The sequence below is a fragment of the Parus major genome, chromosome 1 (genome assembly GCF_001522545.3).
Source record: "Parus major isolate Abel chromosome 1, Parus_major1.1, whole genome shotgun sequence".
In the NCBI taxonomy this organism is placed as follows: domain Eukaryota; kingdom Metazoa; phylum Chordata; class Aves; order Passeriformes; family Paridae; genus Parus; species Parus major.
In genome coordinates, this window is record NC_031768.1 from 10,062,387 (window position 1) to 10,075,736 (window position 13,350).

At 33.3% G+C, this 13,350-nt stretch overlaps 1 protein-coding gene across 12 annotated transcripts in view; it reads left to right on the forward strand.

Moving 5' to 3' along the window:
• The window catches only part of DMD (dystrophin), a 1,134,919-nt gene that overhangs the window by 557,971 nt on the left and 563,598 nt on the right, over nucleotides 1–13,350 (forward strand). For all 12 annotated transcript variants that reach the window (XM_015620877.3, XM_015620912.3, XM_015620930.3 and 9 more), the window contains one exon: nucleotides 9,140–9,334. In XM_015620877.3, coding sequence (XP_015476363.1) covers nucleotides 9,140–9,334 — 195 coding nt within the window. The remainder of the gene's footprint in view (nucleotides 1–9,139; nucleotides 9,335–13,350) is intronic.

The following is a 13,350-nucleotide window of genomic DNA, read 5'->3' on the forward strand; positions in this document are numbered from 1 at the left end:
TTCTTCTCTTAGCCTTGCTTAAACATTTCTTGGGTTAAATAAACAAGTAATGATTGCCAAGAAGAAGGGGCAAACTAATTCTTCATTTGTTCTAGAACGAGTGGAGAGAGAGAAATGAGAGAGAGGAAGGACATTAGAAAAAGCAGGAGAACACCTGCTGGACAGAGGAACTGTACAGTGATGGATGAGTATCCAATTCACCCGTGCACTTTGGGTCTCTTAAGAACAGGACAGAGGTGATTCTGTGACACCATTTAACTTTTCTGACATTGGCAGAGGCTCCTTTTTTGAACAAATAGCTTTACACAGCATAGCTAAAGACTGGACTTGTTTTGTCTGTGGTCTGCAAAAAGCATGAGGATGAATGAGGAACCTTGGGAAGGGAATCACAGGCGAATGTTTACATCTATTTTCCAGCATCCATCAGCCTGGAAATTCCTGTTAGAAAATGTATTCCAAATAGTTTAAGTGTATTTAAATTCCTTTAATTTTCTGTCTGATTTAAGATAAGGTTATGGGAAAGATGGGACTATATTCACCGAAGATGGATATTGTCTTTGATATAGCTCAAGAAGAGGTAATTTTATAGATGCATTTTAAAATGCAATTTACCTTCTCTGTCTAAAATGTATGCATGCAGTGTTGCAGTAATTTAAGTGAAGAAAATCCATAGCATTTTTTATATGTGGTCAAGTTTACTGTGCTATTTTGAGTTTTTCTAAAGAATATTTTTCTTCCCTCATATTTCTTGTTAATTCTGTACAGTATTCACTCTCATCACTGCAAAGCTATAATATTTTAGCTATAGAATTAAGTATAAAAATCCCATATTGTGACAGAATTTTACAGAAAAGATTTTTCTCTGCCATTTTTCATTATCTGTTATAAACCTTAGTGATCTAAATTGCTTTCTCAAGTTTAAAAGTGAAACTTGATATCTTTACCTTGTCACATAGGAGTGACAACTCTTGCTGCAACATGGAGTAAAGCAGGGTTAGAAATTTGTCTTTAAATTAAATAGCTATACAAATGTAGTCTTAGCCATGCCACAGGCTTTTGTCTTTGTCTCAGAATGGTTGAGATAGAAACAAGACCAAGGCTTTGTTTAAAAAATCATGTACAACATAGCACACAGTGGTCTCTGCTTTCAGATTAAACTGAGCATTATACTACTATATTATTTTCTTCTTTATAATTACCCAGTTATTTGGAAAACAGGGCAGCTAATTACCATCTTATTTTCTCTGCTATAGTATATTATGATTTATTAGTGTAATAAATTACATGGTGTGTATTTTGGTGTCAAAAATTACTTGGCAATATTATTGCATTAAATAATACGGGAAAATACCTCCTGCAGAGTGTTCTGGCCCTAAGTGACAGTATTTTTTGAAGAGATGATGTTCATCTCTTGTCTACAATTCAGAATGTCAACATCATTCATGGGTGGAGGGTTTTTTTTGTTTGGGTTTTTTGTTTGTTTTTTTTTTTAATGGATGTATCTGAGTATACACACAAAGGTAGAGAAGGAAGCAAATTTGTAGATGTACAGTGTGAGTACTCAGTTTTATATTTGGGCATATTTAATTAGCTTTCAGAACTGCTGTATAGACAGCAATTATGTTCATAGCATTTAATGAAACAAATTTTTTGTCCTGAAGTAACAAAATCAGCCTAAGTGACAAAACTTACTATGTATGGTTGTATCTCTATAAATGTAGATTAAAGATGGAAGCACTTTTTAACATTTCTGGAAGGTGTAAGAGTTTAAGGTTTAGGACTTTGCTCTTTGAAGCTGTTAGCATTAATTACGAATGTGGTACTTTATTGTTATTTTTAGCTTATTTTCTAAATTATGTCAGCATTATCAACTGATATAGCTGGCATAAATAATCTGGAAAGTTAGCATCACCAATCAGCTGTCAATTCCAAAATGATTTAGTCAATTCAGATATCAGTAGTCTGTATTCTAATTTATCTGAACTTTATGGTTCTTGGTGATCACTCAGTAGTTGCACATACATACTCCAGACAGCCCTAAAGCATCACTCCCTCAGGCAGCAGAAATACTATTTAAGATTGTGGCACTTCTGTAGATTTAATAAATCATCCATTAAATAAGTTGGCATTGACCAAAATCTGTTCTTAAGCAGGCTGACTTCCAGCAAATTGTGTCATACTAGTTCTGCCACTATCATCACTGTTTCCTCTATAGCTTATCATTGTCCAAGAAACATGATTTTGAAATTCTATTTCAAGGAAAAAAAAATAAATTAATTCCTTCTATTCTTTTGGGTATTTCCTGCTGTGTGGCTGAGTTTATGATACTGGATTAACAAAACCAATAGAGTGTGTCACAAATGGACATTATAGCTACAGGGATATAGGACTGTGTACAAGAGTTTAATTTTCTGAAGTGTCAAGTAGATATTTACTGAAGTATGAGATGTATAATATCTGTATGTCTTTTAGGTATGAAAAATTACAAAATCAATCCAAGAAATGGCTAACTCCTCTGGATTTATGTATTCTATAGTTAGCATATAAAAACTTTCAAATATGTTTCGTCTACTGAATGGTAACACATATAAATCAATTACAAAGCTATTTTCCTCTTAAACCCTTCTAAAATACTAAGCAATAATTTAAAATACTTGTTGAGAATAAGTCTAGGACATAGATTTTGCAGTGTTCGTATTTTTCTCATTCCAAAATGTATTGTAAGCATTTGCTTATTTTGTGATTTCTAATACTGATAATGGCTATCTCTCTTGGCTCATTGGTACTGTCTCCTTCCAAAATCCTACTGACTGTACATGGTCTGAGCAGTGTTTGGTAAATACTTATGATATAGACTATTTAATGGCTTTAATAATTCCTTTTTTAATGTTGCAAATAAAAAATATGTGGCAGACAGATTTCTTTGTCAGTTTTGCTCTACTGCAATTATTAAGATTGAGATATGCCATCATTATCAGAAGTAATTAGGATATATGCATAATTTATTTAGAACGAGAGATATTTTCTATATCTCATTAGTTCCAATTAGTCAATAATGCCATAATGTTAATCTATTTTGTTTTTCTTGTGGACATGGTAACATTGCAGATGTGTTATAAGATACACATTACTCTATTTTTAATTCTTTTCTTTCATGAAAAAAATTACTTATATCACACTTACTGAATTGTGCGAGAGTCTTCTGCCCCAGTCTCATCATAGTTGAAATAAATTTCTTTTTTTCTTTGCTCAGAAAATAGATGCCAGTGGAAGTCATCAGGTTAAAAATTAACAGCAGAACTGCTGGAATCTGAATCATCTTAGCCCCTTATTTCTGTGCTAGTTAGCAGGTATTAGGTAAGGAGGGCTGGGTAAGTTTTCAGATAAGGTGCTTGTAGGTTCAATGTGTAGCTTTACTTCAGTTTGAGGAGAGTTCCTGATTAGAAACATTAGTTATCTTAGCCAGAATAAAACAAAAGCATTGTTCAGCTTGTGAACAAGTGAGAAAGGGGTTGCCAAAGCTGTTCATTTTACTACTTGACCAAGTCTATTTGATGTCTTGGAGGGCTCCAAAGGCATGAGGGTGTGAGGAACACAAAGGAAGTATCAAAATGCTTTGTCATATTTTTTAAACTATACATTAAAACAAAAACTCCAGATAAAAACAAACAAACAAAAAAACCACAATAAAAATGCACCAAAAACCCCCATAACCAAAAAAAACCACAACAAAGTTACAACTATGAATAATCTGGATTTACTGTTTTAAATTAATTGCTATAGCGTTTGTCTGTATCTTTCTTCTCCTCTTCCCATGCCCCCACCACATCTAAATAGGAAAACAATTCACTCATCAGGTGTGGCAGAACTGAGGTAATGGGAGGTATCTCATAATTGAAGCCTATACATACAGGAAACAGACATTTTCTTCTGGAGAAAACCTTTGCATTTCAATCAAGTTAAGAAAGGAACAAATAAGACAATATAAATGGAATTAATTTCAGACTGGTTGATGCCTGTTGATGGATAGTTCTCAAAATCAAAGCCTGCAATTTTCTATTGCTACTCCTAGAATCCAAAATTTACTGAAATGATTTCTAATTAATGACATTGTTAGGAATAGCTTCATTTTTGGCTGGCTTTATTTAATTTTTTGTATAGATCAAGTAGTCATTTTATCACAGAAGAAAAACTGTTAAAGCAGCATTTCTCGGTTAAGGTATACCTTAGGAGAGAAGTGTTGTGAAGGCATAAGGCACTCTCTGTCCAAGAACAGTGCTGAAAATAGTCAGGTATATTTTTAAAGTCTCTTTTTTTATATAAGTAACTGATGAAAACAGATACAAGCATTAAACTATATGATTTAAGTGTTGCAATGTGTAGGATTTTGTGGACTGCAACTGCTCTGCAACATGAGTAGAAAAAAAAGAATCTCATACATGAGGCAATATTTATTTTACTTAAAAATATTATTTTTTCTAAATATTTTAAAGATATTTTATTGTTTCCAAGTGACTTTTAAGGTCGTGTCTTCATAGAATTACATAAGGAGTTTATAAATTTTTAATCCTGCATCTAGGATTTACATCTCTCCATAATTGAAAGAGATGCTTCTTTCTGTACTGTATCACTGGTTTGTGATTGACTAAGGCCATCCAGTCTCATTGTGAGAATTCCATATAATCAGTATCATTTTGATTTTGCTACTTATATGTACACCAGCAGGTAAGATATGTTAGCAGCACTGAAGGCAGAATAAATTTCTCTCAATGTTAGCTGATCTCACCACTCACTCACAGTTGGCATAGGATTGAGTGAATAAAAGCTTTTTTATAAATATGTACTTTGAAGTGGTTATTGACCTCTGATAGCATTTTATCATACTTTTGTGTGTCTAATTGTTTATTTGATATATTGATGGTGAACATGGGCTAGCAGATACCATGTGATTCACAAGTTTTTTTTGGACTCTGTCAGGTATCAATACCTTTGTCCAGAAGGTGTGTGTTGACTGATCCATTTTTTTTTCATATGTGTAGCACACCACATTTGTTCTGCAGAGGTCACAGACTTTTTACACTCCTATACAGCTCCTTGCAAGGAATACTTTCTCAGGTGTTATTTCACTTCAGGAATAGGCACATTTGTTTGTTTTCCTTGAACCTCTCATCAGGATGCTGCCAGGAGCAGTGCTGAGGTATAGCAAAGAGGATGGGAGTGTTTTGCATCTTTACTCCTCCCATGTTTGTATGAAGTCATTAAATCAAAAGCACAGACACAAAGGTTTGGAGCTCTATCCAAACAGTTTTTAAAATCTGACACAAGAAAGTTGGAGGCTTTCTGGGTGTAAACTCTTGAACAGCAAAAGTGGTGTTGGGATTATTCCCTCTGCAAAAAGAGGAAAGGAAATGGATACACTGAGATTGATGAAAGGTGCTGTAACAACAAATTTTCCACTGTTAAATGGAAATTAGCAACATCCTCCAAGACTAGTTAGCTCAGATGCCACCATCGTGTTGATGTTGGTAGTAATGATCACAAGTATTTCTGTGGAGAAGGTATGTGAATTTCTCAGCAAAACCTGCATTTTTCCAGTACTTTTTTGTTGAGTTTTGGTTGTCATTTTGTTTGGTTGGTTTGTTTTGGTTTTGCTTATTGGCCTTCTCTATAAGGGACAGGTTATGAATTTGTTTCTTACAGTTTTATTGCACCTGGTAGGGCATGGTAGCTTTCAATAAAATCAGTTTAGGTGGAGTCATGTGTATGGAAGGGTTGTGTATCTTAATTAAAATTATGTAATGATGGGAAAAAAAAATTCATTTTACTATTCAAGACATGATAATGCTTGATAACAAGAAGTGCATAGGATGTTAAATCTTACACAAAATAAGTTGTTTTTTCAAATAAAAAAAATAATTTGCACATCATTATATCACTGACAATTAAGGAAAAAAAATATTATCACTAAAATTGCATTTTACAGAAATAGTAATATAGAAAATGACCTCTTACCCCAGCATTTCCCAATCACTTAACAGTTTATTTGTATTTTATATATATGTTGTACTATATATTTTCTTAAATACTAATTTAAATATTTTTAAGTTACTCTAATGCATTCTGCCATTTTATCAGATTCAGCTTATCCAAAGCTATTCTTAAATGGTTATCTAAATCTTTAATTGCCACTTTCCTATTGATTTTTAATCCTTATAAAATCTTAACCTATCATGATTCTGATGAGCCAGTTTGGCATTAGCAATTACATATATCTCTACTGAATTAATATTATTTTAACAGTAGTTGTTCCCAGCTCCTGTGTTCTCCTTTTGTAAGTTGTTTTCTCACTGGTGTTAGGATGTGATTCAGTTTCAGGTCTGCATTCCTAGTAAATTGCTTGTCCAGGGTATAAGGAAGGACTCTGCTTGTTTTATTGTCTGTCATAAAGAAGTTCCAGGGAACATTGGGACCAGCTAAAAATGCTTCTCTTTGCTGATTAAAATTGTCAGCTCTGGACATGCCTACCCTCCGTTCCTTGGTGCAAGATGACAGCTTCTGCTGTGGGTTCTGTCATGGTGCTTTCCGTGCAGGAAAGATAGGAGGAAATAAACACCTGTGACCTGTTGGAAACCCCAATATAGACAAAGATGCCTAATCCTTGAGTTCTAAAGTAGTGTAAAATTTTCAACTCTTTTTAAAAAATAGTATTCAGAAACTAATTTATTTTGACTGTGACTTTTTAAAAACAATGTACCTAACTAGGAGGACAGGTTCTGGTAGGTGTCTATCTTTTTGTTTATTAATTTATTTTTGATTTTAGTGTTTTACAGTTTAGCTAACAATATAAACAGTAGAAATATACAAGTAATCATCCATCAATGAGATATATTTAAAGTTTTCTGTGAGGGAAGTGTGTGAATATATTGTTGCATAAATCCCATTTTTCTTCATAACAGTGATTGAAAGGTACCTGATTTTGCCACTATAAATTATTAAGTGTGATATCCATGGAGTGTTTGCACATCCAATTTCTGCTGACTTTTTTGTAGTTTCAGGAATAGTTTAGAGTGATAAGACACAGTTTTTATTTTATCTAAATACATGCATGTGAATATATGTGTGTATATATATTTATTGGCCTAAATTTGGGTTAAAAAGAACAGCCTATTCTCATACAACTCTAGAAACTAATGATATTTTGTATGCTGCTTTGCATATTCATGTGACTTCTTTTTGAGTGGAAACCCTTGCACACCTACTGTGCTCTTTCATTACTGTGAGTAGAAATACTCTGTCCTCTGAGTCAAAAAAAAAAAAAAATACAAATGTAGTTTAAATGTTCCTTAGATGGGTCTGAAGTTCATTGCTACATGCAGAAATGTTACTATGTAGTCCTGAGGAATTAAAACATATGTTGCTGCATGTAGCAGTGGCCTGTTGAGACTCTCCCATTTCTAATGAGATGGGACAGATTTTTCTTTAGGTTTGCAGGAGTAAACTGATATTTTTGCAGAGCCTTTGATTCATGAAACATATGGGGGGCAAGCACCATTTTTTAAAGCAATTTATTTTAAATAATAAAAATTATAGCAGTGATATGGTAATTAGAGAGGTTTCAGTGTTAGCAGATGTACTGAGAAAGTCATTTAGAAAGAAAAGTGTAAGCAAAGCAATTAAATTTGCATAAGAAATGCAACAGAATAACACAAGTCTACAGATAACTTTATGGGCTTTATATGTGATATGCATACATCTTTTAGAGTGTGTATATGCATATTTTAAGACTCTAAAGAAAATTGAAGAACCAGATGACTCAGCTCAGTAACTGAAGAGAGAAATATGTCCTGAATTAAAATGAGACACCTTGCTGAGGTAGTGTGTGATTATATTTGTTTTCTTTTGCATAATCAGTAGTTAAATAATGATATTGTTTTCTTCAGGACCATTGATCAATTGTCTTTCACATAAATGGCTCCAAATCTAAATAATAGAATTTTTGATACCAACAATTATTTGTACAACTTTTTAAGGTCAACAATAATTCAAGTTTATATTTTGAGAAGACAGCCAACAAGCACAAAGGATCTTGGTCCCACACTAGAAATCCACAAACAAATATGTTTATGGATTATGGAATTATACTTGTGAAACCACAAATAATTGACATCTTAAACTTTCCCTTTTTGAATGGACATGCAGGTGATTTAGAATTTGGATTTTAGTGAAAAGAAGCAATCAGAGATCTCCCTTCTCCAAACCACACTTTTGGTATTACATTTTTATCTATGATTCATTAACAAGTCAAATGGGAAATACAGAGAATTTATATAAACAGACAATTTTTTGTTACCTTATATGTCAGTATGCTTTCAAATGCCATCAATAAACTAAGTTTTCTATTGGAAACAAAACATTCTGTGATGTCTTTACATTTGGTGTATGCATGTGCTTCCAGAATAGGGTGTCTATTTCATAGTTTTCTATAATTAAAAAAAAAATTAAAAATCCTGACTTGATGAAGAGGTATGTTGCTGAGTTTTCTTTTAGAAATAAGAGTGCATTAAATACCCTTCAAATCAGATAATTCCAAATTTTTCTTACTAAAGAAGAAGTTTTTAGTATAATTGGATAATTGGAAGTATAGTGTTGCCATATTTGTTATATATCACATTTTATTTAAAGAATTGTGTCTATTATACAATTATTTTTTGTTATTAGTAATTTAGTAATTTAATAATTATTTTACTTGACACCTTGAAGATATTTGTTATTTTACACTTGGCGTACATGGAATTTCTTAATGAAGGACAGATTTTTCAAGAGGTATGATGATTTAAAAGGAAAGGGCCAGCACTAAAATCTCAGTAAGACCATAATCTCAGCATACTCTTGCACTTCCTCTCTGCATTTCTTTGGGGAGTAGAAGAAAGTAGAGAGTTGCACACTCTTGCATGGATTAATTTCAGCACCCAGCATTTCAAACACACAAGCAAAATGAGTGATCTGTGTCAGAAACCTCAGACATTTCCTGCATTTTGATTTTCTTTCTTTCTGGGGTTGTGAGCTGGAAATTGCATTGTTGTAATTTTGTCTGGTGTTAAGAAACTAAAGGAAGCGTTCTGTTGTATATCTATACTAGCAAACAGTTCGTGAAGATACAACTTTTGTGATGACTGAAACTAGGACTATGGAAACCACTCATGTGCCTTCTACATACCTGGCAGAGATCCTTCACCTTCTGCAAGCCTTGTCTGAAGTGGAAGAGCGCCTTAATTCTCCTGTTCTGCAGGCTAAGGACTGTGAGGATCTCTTCAAACAAGAAGAGTGTCTCAAGGTAAGATGGAAAGATCTTCTTAGCAATGATTAGATTGCATTATTTTGGGGCTTCTGTATGTTGGCAGCCTGTGCTCATTCTGAGACATTGGTTTTACAAATTCTAAGCTCATCTCTGTGATGTGTGCATATAATGGATGTTTTTATTTCAGGGAACATTGGGGCAAAATATGAAAAACACTGAAGCATTAATTTATTTTACCTGTTTAACGTGTGTTTGGAGGACAAGAGCATTAGGGTATCTGCATATTAAGTCCTTGAATGAGAGAGAAAGGATGGAGAGGCACAGTATATTTAAAGATATAATTTGTGGTTAAAGGTTTGTTTTTGTGTGGGTAATGGAAAAAAAAATATATTCACTGAAATGTTTTTTAAGCACTGGAAAAGGCTGCCCAGGGAAGTGGCTGAGTTACCATCCCTAGAGGTGTTTAGGAGATATGTAGAAGTAGCACTTGGGACATGGTTCAGCGGTGAACTTGGAAGTGGTGGCTTAATGGCTGGACTCGATTTAGATATTTTCCAATCTAAATCACAGAATATTCTGAGTTGAAAGGGACCCACAAGGGTCATGAAGCCCAGTTCTTAAAGAAACGGCCCATGCAGGGACTGAACCCACAATCTTGGTGTTACAAGACCATGTTCTGACCAACTGAGCTCATCTCCTAGTGGTCAAGTGATTTTGTGATTCTGTGATTGGTAACTATAAGTAATTACTAAGAAACCCTGTCCACACCCAATCTTGGCTGTTTTATTTTAGTGTATGATTTCTAAAATTATTCCTACTGAAACTGGAACAAAAGCAAGTAGAATTTAGCTGTTGCATACCATGTTAGACAAAAAACCTTGAGATCTTATTGGGTCTGTATTCCATGTAGTTATTTCTGTTTAATTAGCTAAACAGAGAATATTATCCAATAATTAGATAATGTAGTTAAGAAATAGCAAGTTCAGTGTTGTTAGTATGACTTTAAATATTACTGTGTAGTTTCTTCAGTGCTAGAAATGTTATTGCCTAGTTTGTTCAATGCTTGCAACACTGAAATCCTTTGAAATTGGTGGAATTTTTCCAACACAGAATTGACATAAGAAGAGAATAAGATTAAGGTTGTAAGCCTAAGTAGATGAGTGAGTTATCAGCTTTTGCAGAATAATGTTTGTGTGAGGAAAGCCTTGTAAAAAATTGCACTCAAGTGCTGTATATTATTACAGCAATTCCAAATCGTCATCCAGCATGAACAGAAGACTATATTTCCATTTTTCTGTGATTATTTAGGAAAAGGAATTGTTTTAAATAAAAGTAAATATTAGCCTAAAGAGCCTGGAAGTTGCCTACAGTCTTCTATAAGAAAGAAGCTTAGAGGAAGAATCATGGCAGTGGCTCTGGCTATATGCTCTGAATTTTCCTCTGTGGAGCCAATTTATCTCTTTCCACATCAGAGGATATGTAACAATATCCATATGATTCTATTAGCTTCTGTAAAATCACATCTGTTTATAATTCTTGTGCATTCATAGATATTCTATATCTTTGGCATTTCTATACCCACACAGGTGCGCACACAGAAATAATCTTATCAGCTTGTGAAAATTAGGATGTTTTCAGTTTCCTAGCGAGGCACTAGAGCTGGGTAGTGAAGTATAACAGTGGAGTGCTGGATCAAAGGAAGAACTGGCAATAGGATGTCAATCAACAGTTGTCAAATACCAACAGGCTGTTTCTTTTATCACTTCTGATTTAGTACTGGTAAATTGAAGTCAGTCTGAGTATTGGAGCACAAAACATGCCAACCTAATTGTCATTCTTCATTTTAAACAATCTCTTCTGCACAAAAAACAAACAAAACAATGAAAAAATATTCATGTACTATGTAAATCATGGCTAATGAGCACCTACATGATCCTCGTTGATGAACCTCTGTTCACAATAGATTGGATGGAGAAACAGTGGTCTACCTCAGGAAGTTTACTGGGAAATTACTTCCTTTTAGTTCTTAATGCTTTACATTTGGGCTAGCTTTATCTGATTTATATCCATAAGTAATCTGTTGTTCACTCACATATATCTGGTATTATTGGAGTTGACACCAACTTTACTAATATTGATTACTGAGGTTACAAGTAAGTACTACCATAGGTTTAATTTAACTGAACTTTTAAATTGTTATGAGATGCATTTGTGGGCACAGTTCCATCTTCCTACAAAATAAATCTCTTAGAAGAGGCAAATGGGTCTTGCACATTCGTGGGCTTTTGGAAGGGTATAGGTTTGATCTGAGCCTGCTTAATGAATATTTATTTCCAAGGAAAAGCATCCATCATTGTCATTATCCTGCAGTAAAAATAGGAAAGTAGTGCATAAATTGTTCAGCAGTTGGTTGGGAAAGGTTTGAAATTAAATTGTCGTTGATTTTTTTTCTCTGACAGATTTGCGTGAATCAAATTATAGAACTGTCATGAATAGTTCTGTGTTTTAAAACCGAGCTTTTGATTTCTTTTTCACTCCCATTCAGAAAGAATCCATTTTAATTAATCTGTAAAAGGAAAAACAAGTTTATTTACAAGAATCAGTGGTAACAGCTTTGAACATTTTCTCCGGAGTAAATATGTTTAGTAAGACTTAAACATGATTACTCATTATCAAATAGGATAAATATTGAATGCAAATTAAAAATTGCTATTATCAATTGTCATAGAACTGACTTTTTGTATCAAAGTCATGTGAAGTAGTAAAATATGAGGTTTTGCAGCAAAAATCTGGTGGCTTTTAACATTTACTAAACTGTAATACTTTAATGAACACATTTAGTCTATCTGCTGAAACCAGGTCATAGGAATGTTTTCATTTTAAGCTGTAGTAAGTGAAAAAGTCATATAGATTGACAAAACCAAGTCTTGTCACTTTGTCTCATGAAGTGAGCATTGCATCCCATTACAAGCTCTTTCAAGGATTACAGAGTACCTCAGCTTTTCTTTATCACTGTGCTGACAGTATTTTAAAAACAATTTAAATATTACAGTTCTTTCAAAGATGAAACTCCAGTTGATTGTACAGAAAATTGTGGTTCAGAGGTTGATGGATTAGTAAAGTTGATCTGATACACTTTCAAAACAGAACAAGTGTTGTTATAAGCACCACCATTATTTCTGTCTGCTACTGATAAAGTTCATTTTGATGGAGTTCACAATCTTTGAGCTATCTGTGTAGAACTGATTGTGATTACAATGGATTCCATTGCATGAACAAATCTAGGGATAAAATACCTTCGTGTTTTAGCTCATTACCCTTCCTTGAGACTGATGTTTTAAATGTTTCCTTAAAGTTAAATCAGTGTAAAAATTTGCATATATTCTACTTAATATTGTTATATTGTTCATTCTAAGGCAAAGTTTTCCTGTGTAATGATTATCTCATGCAAGCTACTTGACTTGCTCGAGCTCCAGATTATTTAGTGGGAGATGTATACACTGAAATAAATGCACTGATTAACTAGAGAATAAAACTAACACATATTTCTCTTTGCTAACACATAGGAAAAGTGTGTTAAAATGTTAAGTATGCCTGGATTTTAAGTCTAATTTATAACCATATGTGAAAGAGTTGATAGTAGAATTTTTAAGGATCACTGTCATAGACATGGCATAGTTGTGTCTATTCATTACTTAATTCTATTAACTTTGAATTCAAAACTTATTTCCTGAGGTTACTTGCATTATATAATGACACAGCAGACCTGCAATAGGGCCCACACATATTAGTGTCTCTTTTTATTTTTCTTTTTTTTTTTTTTAATATTCTTAATTTTGGCAGGGACATCTTATTGTAGAATATGATTATACACTTAGCTATCATATTTTTAATGATGTCATAGTTTTAATATGGAAAGCCATCTGGCTCTGAGGAAGAGATTTCTTATATATGTAAGATAAATATTTATCTTGCATAATCACTCTAACAATTCTGCTTCTAATTCATCTTCTTTTGTATTTCCTGTAGGACATTTATTTAGTTCATTAAAA